The sequence below is a fragment of the Phyllobates terribilis genome, unplaced genomic scaffold (genome assembly GCF_046119375.1).
Source record: "Phyllobates terribilis strain yellow unplaced genomic scaffold, ASM4611937v1 Scaffold_10__3_contigs__length_209671492, whole genome shotgun sequence".
Taxonomy (NCBI): Eukaryota; Metazoa; Chordata; class Amphibia; order Anura; family Dendrobatidae; genus Phyllobates; species Phyllobates terribilis.
This window is the reverse complement of record NW_027362770.1, coordinates 172,239,451-172,246,029: the sequence shown is the minus strand read 5'-3', so window position 1 is coordinate 172,246,029 and position 6,579 is coordinate 172,239,451. Positions and strand designations below refer to the sequence as shown.

Below are 6,579 nucleotides of genomic sequence, written 5' to 3'. Positions count from 1 at the left end.
GGCTTATATGTAAGTGATCATTCGTTGTTTCACTGCCTCGCTCAGCTAATATAAATGCACACTCCATCCCAGGAAAACCCTTTAGGTGTTTCTGTACGAATTCTGCACCTTTTAAGTATGGTAAGTTAGGTTAATTGCGTTTTTTCATTGCACTTTTGAGTGCAGTTTTTTTACACGCATTTTCATTGCGTTTTTTACTTTTTTGTTGTCTCTTTCTCGTATGTCATGTTTTAAATAAAGGATTCTTGTTTCTGATACTTCTTTTATTGATATAGTCATATGTGGATTACATACATTTTTTATGTGTTTCCGCTGTGGAAACTCACTAAAAAAATGTGCTTTTTTTGCCTTTTTATGCATCTAATGCAAGTCTATGGAGAAAATTTGTACATAAAACTCAGCGTACCCACAAGAGAAATTGACGTCTTGTGGATTTGAAACCTGCACCACAGGTCAGTTTAGGCTGACTAAAAAAAAAAAAAGCTGTGGGCAAGAGATTTCTATAATTCCCATCCACTTTGCTGGAACTGCATGGGCAGCATGGTGGCTCACTTGGGTTCAAATCCCACCAAGGACAACATCTGCAAAAAGTTTGTATGTTCTATCCGTGTTTCTGTGGGCTTCTTCCGGGTTCTCCGGTTTCCTCCCACACTCCAATGACCCACTGATAGGGAATTTAGATTGTGAGCCCCAATGGGAACAGTGCGAAAAATGTCTGTAAAGCGCTGTGGAATTAATGGCGCTATATCAGTGAGTAAAATAATAATAATAACTGTAAGATGCAGCAAAAATATGCAGCATCATTAACTCAACAAAAACTCTTGGGCACACAGCCTCGGGTAAGAAAAAATGCTACAAAATTTGCAGCTGTCAAATTACTGCTTTGTCAGATTATAAAAAAACTAATATTTTTCAGATGCCAAATTATGCTATGTTCACATGTCTATAACCAGGCACCCATCAATTATATTAAAATATGACATTTTATTTATCAAATCTGATTAAAAACATTCCGATATGCAAAAACAACTACAAGAAAATGGTGTACATAAAATAATAATAGTAAATAATTAATCAAATAGCTATCAGTTTTTGTCAGGAGGACAAAAAAGTTGTGTCTGCACAAATTTTTTTGTCAATGGCAGGGCTGTGGTTTTAGAATCGGAGTCGTGGAGTCGGAGCCCATTTTGGAGGAGTCGGAGTCAGTATAAAATGGACTGACTCGGACTCCTAAAATATATTAGGTACAGTAGTTCAATGCAGTTTGTGGGGAATATTTTTTCATAAGAATTTGGGAAAGTTATGAAGTGTCCTATAAATGTCTGTCCTATTCCTGATCTAAGGGTCTAGACTTTTAGCTGAGATGAATCTGTGCTACAGTAAATTTATCACTTAAACATGAGCCATATATGAGGGAATTGGAGTCGGAGTCGTGGAGTTGGAGTCGGTGGCATGGAAATTGAGGAGTCGGAGGTTTGGCTTACCGACTCCACAGCCCTGGTCAACGGATTGCTGCAGGATCAGTTCTACAGAATGACCATTGGACATGTGAAGTTAGTCTTAAAGGAATTTCACTGTAAAGGTTTTATCTACTTGTGTTTTTAATAGTATGTATCACTACAAGATTGAAAAATAGATACTCAATAGTAAAGGTAAAGTTTCAGGTCATGTTTGGATACGGTATATATTAGTTCTGTGCTACAATTCACATGTCTTGGCTTTGCTGACATACACCCAGTCAGGCTCAGGAGGTTGCAAACCTCTAATTTCATACCCATGAAAATGTATAGGTCAGTTTCGTCCTAACAACGAATGAGACTACCACATGCTGCAATTTTATTTTTTTTAACACAGACTGTTGGTTCATTGGAAAAAACGTTCATTTGAACACATTAACATTGGTACCTGTGCTGTCAATATGTGGCCTGTCAGTTTTGTAACCAGTGCAAACAAATCATCCATTCCAGATAGTGAGATCTCAAGGACTGGAACTACATATGAGGGAAAAGGAGCTGGATGCACAATAATCTCTCTGGGAGAAACAGGGAGTAATAGTCATGATACATGAGTTAATTATTCACATGGATACACAAGGTAAGAGCGCAGTAAGATGTTCATATCATTTGTACGGAACGCAATACTCAGACTGGCCGGCTGGTCTCTCAAAGTGTGATGGCATCATATGTTTCTATCCAGCTGTCATGCTCAGGTCGGGAGAGCCGCCGGTCAGTCGGAGCATTGCTTTCAGATCACGGTCCGATTTATTAGACTGTATGAATGCGCCCTTAGGCCACGTTCACATGTTCAGTATTTAGTCAATATTTGACCTCCGTATTTGTTAGCCAAAACTAGGAATGGGTGAAAAATGCAGCAGTGGTGCACGTGTTTCTATGATACTTTCCCTGTGATTGTTCCACTCCTGATTTTGGCTTACAAATATTGATGTAAAATACTGACCAAATACTGAAAGTGTGATTGTGGCCTTAGAGAGTATAACCACAAGGGGACATCCTGCACAGGAGATCATCCTTCTGCGTGATCTAGTCATAAGCACAGCTGTCATGGGGGAATCTTCACCTGTAGCCCTGCCTTCTCCATCACTCAACAAATTCTGGTCAGCAGACTCAGGCTGGATTTCTTACATTAAGATGGTTTCTCCTAGTTAAGGCCCACAACCACTAAAGTCAAAAGGCAGGAAATATCGACTGATGTGTATGGGAGCCTCTAGCCACCAGGGAAGATAAAGATACAGCAAATGAAATTTAAAAACCCAATTGATTTGTTTTTAGTTAAGATAACAGTTTTGTATCCTATGCCCGTTGAAAACACATGGACTATTTGGGGACAGCTAGCTCATGTACAGTATATGGCAACTTAACAGTTTCCTCCTAATAGTTTTAAAGAGCCATCCCATACACATAATGCAGCATGCAGGGGCTCAGAGAAGGTGGCAGTGAAGGTGTGTAAGTGTCTGATGGGGTCACACAGCTCATAAAAGGACAACTTCCCGGCCTCATAATCCAGACATATCCTGAATCTATCACTGGTGATATTGTCAGGTAAATGGAACACTTTTCTGTCATGTATCACTGAACTCTGATTATTAAACCATGTCCTCCTCCTCAAACTCCAGGACTTGTTATTATTTCCAATGTATGACTGACCTCCCGTCCTGTCTATACTGGAATAACACATCCCCACACTCCAACTTCCTGATCTACTGCTCTCCACATCCCAGTAATGGCGCCCTGAGAAAAAGATCTCGCTGCTTATCACCTGATTATAATCCTGGAATCTTTCAGCTGTTTCTGGATAATTTTGGTTCTCTAGTGTCTTAGTTGCAGTCTTTAGGTTGTCAGATAAATGGAGATTATTAGCAGCTGTGTTTACATCCAGTAATATGTCTGCAGGATCCTCCACATTGATCTTGCTCCTTAAACCTATTATTATGTCACATACTGTGTATAATGTGTCTGAGATCACAGCCACATCCAGGTCATCTCCATCACGGAGCTGTTTATCATGTCCCCCTGTGTCCTCATCACCTCCCTCCTCCTCAGGATCACACAAGTCACCGGTGTCTGGTTCCTGTAAGACAGTCAGTGGATCCGTCATGTTACACAACTCCTCAATGAGTCTCATCTTCCTGGACAGCTCGTCCTTCTTTATCTCCAGCTGATGGATCAGAACTGAGAATGAGAGTGACACTTTCTTTTCCTGCCTGGAGATCTCACTCAGGACCTTCTTCTCCAGGTCGTCCACCCGTCTCCTGATGTCTGTACACAGGGCAGTGACTCTCTCGGCTTCTCCAGCTGCTTTTTCTTGAGCTTTTCTCCAGCGCTCCTCCAGACTCCGGACTCTTTCGTCAGTCTCCTCTCTCTTTGTGGTCAGTTTCTGGAGAAGATTTCTCAGTTTCTCCTTCTTCTTCTCAGAGGTCTCATCCAGCAGCTCCACACAGTGTCCCCGATGTTCTCCGGCCAAACTGCAGGACACACAGATACAAGCAGCGTCCTCAGTGCAGTAATATTCCAGGATCTTCTTATGAACAGAACATTTCCTTTTCTCCAGAGAAGTGCTGGGGTCAGATAAGACGTGTTCTGGTGATTTGCTGTGAACTCTCAGGTGGTTTTCACAGAGAGAAGCCTCACACAGCAGACAGGATTTCACAGCAGGTACAGGAGAGTGAATGCAGTAAGTACAGAAGATTCCGGTGATCTCCTCTTGACGTGGCTCAGAATGCAGGAAATTCCTCACAATGCTGCTTAGAGTAAAGTTCCTCATCAGCGCCGGCCGCTCCAGAAACTGTTCCCGACAGTCAGGGCAAAAATAAACCCCAGACTCGTCCTGGGTATCCAGCGCCTGATCTATACACATCCGGCAGAAGTTGTGTCCACATCTCAGCATTACAGGATCTGTATAAGTGCTCAGACAGATGGAGCAGTCCAGCTCCTCTCTGAGATCTGCAGACGCCATTGCTGATGGAGGAAAAGAGAGAAACAAAGCCAGAAGGGAGGGTTTACTGCAAACCAGAGGGCGGGATCACCAGTCTGCAGGGCAGGACTGAACAGCACAAGATCAGTCACAATTAACCTGTTAATGGACACTTGTCATAATCATCTAGTGTGCTGTATAGGTAGCGTCTACAATGTGTAGAGAGTTGGCTTCTTAACTATAGTAACGAATCTTAAAGCAACAAAGATTGTTTAGTACTAAAATAAAAGGTTATCATCACCATAAAAAAATCAACATGATGTACATGATATACACTTCTAAGTCCCATGTAATGTTTTTTTTTTTTTTAATGTAATTTATTCTGATCTATTAAAAATAACACATTTACATTAGAGCTGTATAGCTGTATGTGAATAGATTTGCAGATTTGGCTGGGGAAACCTGACACTTCAAAAGGTTTGGCAGATGATTAGCAAGTTGCAGCTACCATCATAAAAATGTCAATGAAAGTAAGCCCAAACAGCATTTTATATTCATGATCATTGCCTTGTGATTAATGATGCTGGAACACTATGTAAGATGCTTCAGGGAATTCCAGTACTAACTCTCAGGTCCAGGGCCGGCTCCAGGTTTTTGTGAGCCCTGGGTGAAAGAGTCTCAGTGGCCCCTTTAACACATACCACGATTCATGATGCACAAATACCGCAGAAAAATATATATATAGTACAATGCCGAAGATTTCACTTCTTACATTACATGAGCGATATCTATTGTAAATTCTATAAAAGCTCAGAAACCGGCGAATCTTCGCAGCGCACAGTGCAGACGGGACAGTACAGTCCTCCATACAGTATTATGGGCACCACATAGTCCTCCATACAGTATTATGGGCTCCACATAGTCCTCCATACAGTATTATGGCCCCATATATTGCTCCATACAGAATAATGGACCCCATATAACGCTCCATACAGGATACTGGCCCCATATAACACTCAATAGAGGATACTAGCCCCCATATAACGCTCCATAAAAGATACTGGCCCCCTTATAACGCTCCACACAGGATACTGGCCCCCATATAACGCTCCATACAGAATACTGGCCCCCATATAAAGCTCCATACAGAATACTGGCCCCCATATAATGCCCCATGCAAGATGTCACTGCTCCCCACATAAAATGCCCCATGCAGGATGTCAGTTCCCCCCCATATAATGCCCCATGCAGGATGTCACCTCTCCCCCCATATAGTGCCACATGCGGGATGTCACTCCCCCCGGGTCCCCATATAATGCCCCATGCAGGATGTCACCCCCCCCCCCCGTATAATGCCCCATCCAGGATGTCACCTCTCGCCCCCATATAATGCCCCATGCAGGACGTCACACCTCCCCCCCATATAATGCCCCATGCAGGATGTCATCCCCCCCCCATATAATACCCCATGCAGGATGTCACTTGTTCCCCCCCATATAATGCCCCATGCAGGATGTCACCCCCCATATAATGCCCCATGCAGGATGTCACCCCCCTATATAATGCCCCATGCAGGATGTCTCCCCCCCTCCCTTATAATGCCCCATGCATATAAAAAAAAATCAAATACTCACCTCACTTCTCACCTGCTGCCGCTTCTCTGGGCTCCAGCGTCACCGGCGTCTTCCCGCTTTAAGCTGCCAGTGACGGCTCAGGAGAGAGCGTGTTGTAAAGACGTCACCGCGCCCTCTGACCTGGGAAGTCACAGTGCAGCAGCCGCAGAAGAGACCGGAGCTGCTACAGAGGCACGAGGAGAGGTAAGTATTGTGCCGGCTGACAGGGCCCTGAGCAAGCGGGGGGATGGGGGGGGAGTGCAAGCGCTGGCACCGCACCGCTCACGGGTCCCATAGCGCAGCAGGGTTCCCGACGGTGAGTGGGCCCCCCCGCCTGCTCAGGGCCCCGGCACTTGCCCGGGTGTTGACGCCAGCCCTGCTCAGGTCAATTCTGTCTTGAGAACATTTTTTTAAAAGTAGGACTCCAGTGACTTTTTTTTTATTAACTACCCCTAAAGCTAGATTCACACATCTGTGTTTCGCAGTCCGAGTACAGACCGCGTCGCACAGTCAGGCTGCAGGTCTCTTTAACCGA

The 6,579-nt window shown here is 44.0% G+C and overlaps 1 protein-coding gene across 1 annotated transcript; it reads right to left on the bottom strand.

Moving 5' to 3' along the window:
- Window positions 1–964: 964 nt before the first annotated feature.
- On the bottom strand, window positions 965–4,518 carry LOC141164677 (E3 ubiquitin/ISG15 ligase TRIM25-like). Its single transcript, XM_073650165.1, has one exon. The coding sequence runs from the start codon at window positions 4,471–4,473 to the stop codon at window positions 2,875–2,877; it is 1,599 nt and encodes a 532-aa protein (XP_073506266.1). The 5' UTR covers window positions 4,474–4,518; the 3' UTR covers window positions 965–2,874.
- Between the last annotated feature and the right edge of the window lie 2,061 nt (window positions 4,519–6,579).

Bases quoted from the DNA above. Each gene is read 5' to 3' on its own strand.
- LOC141164677 (XM_073650165.1), bottom strand. From the start codon at position 4,473: ATGGCGTCTGCAGATCTCAGAGAGGAGCTGGACTGCTCCATCTGTCTG.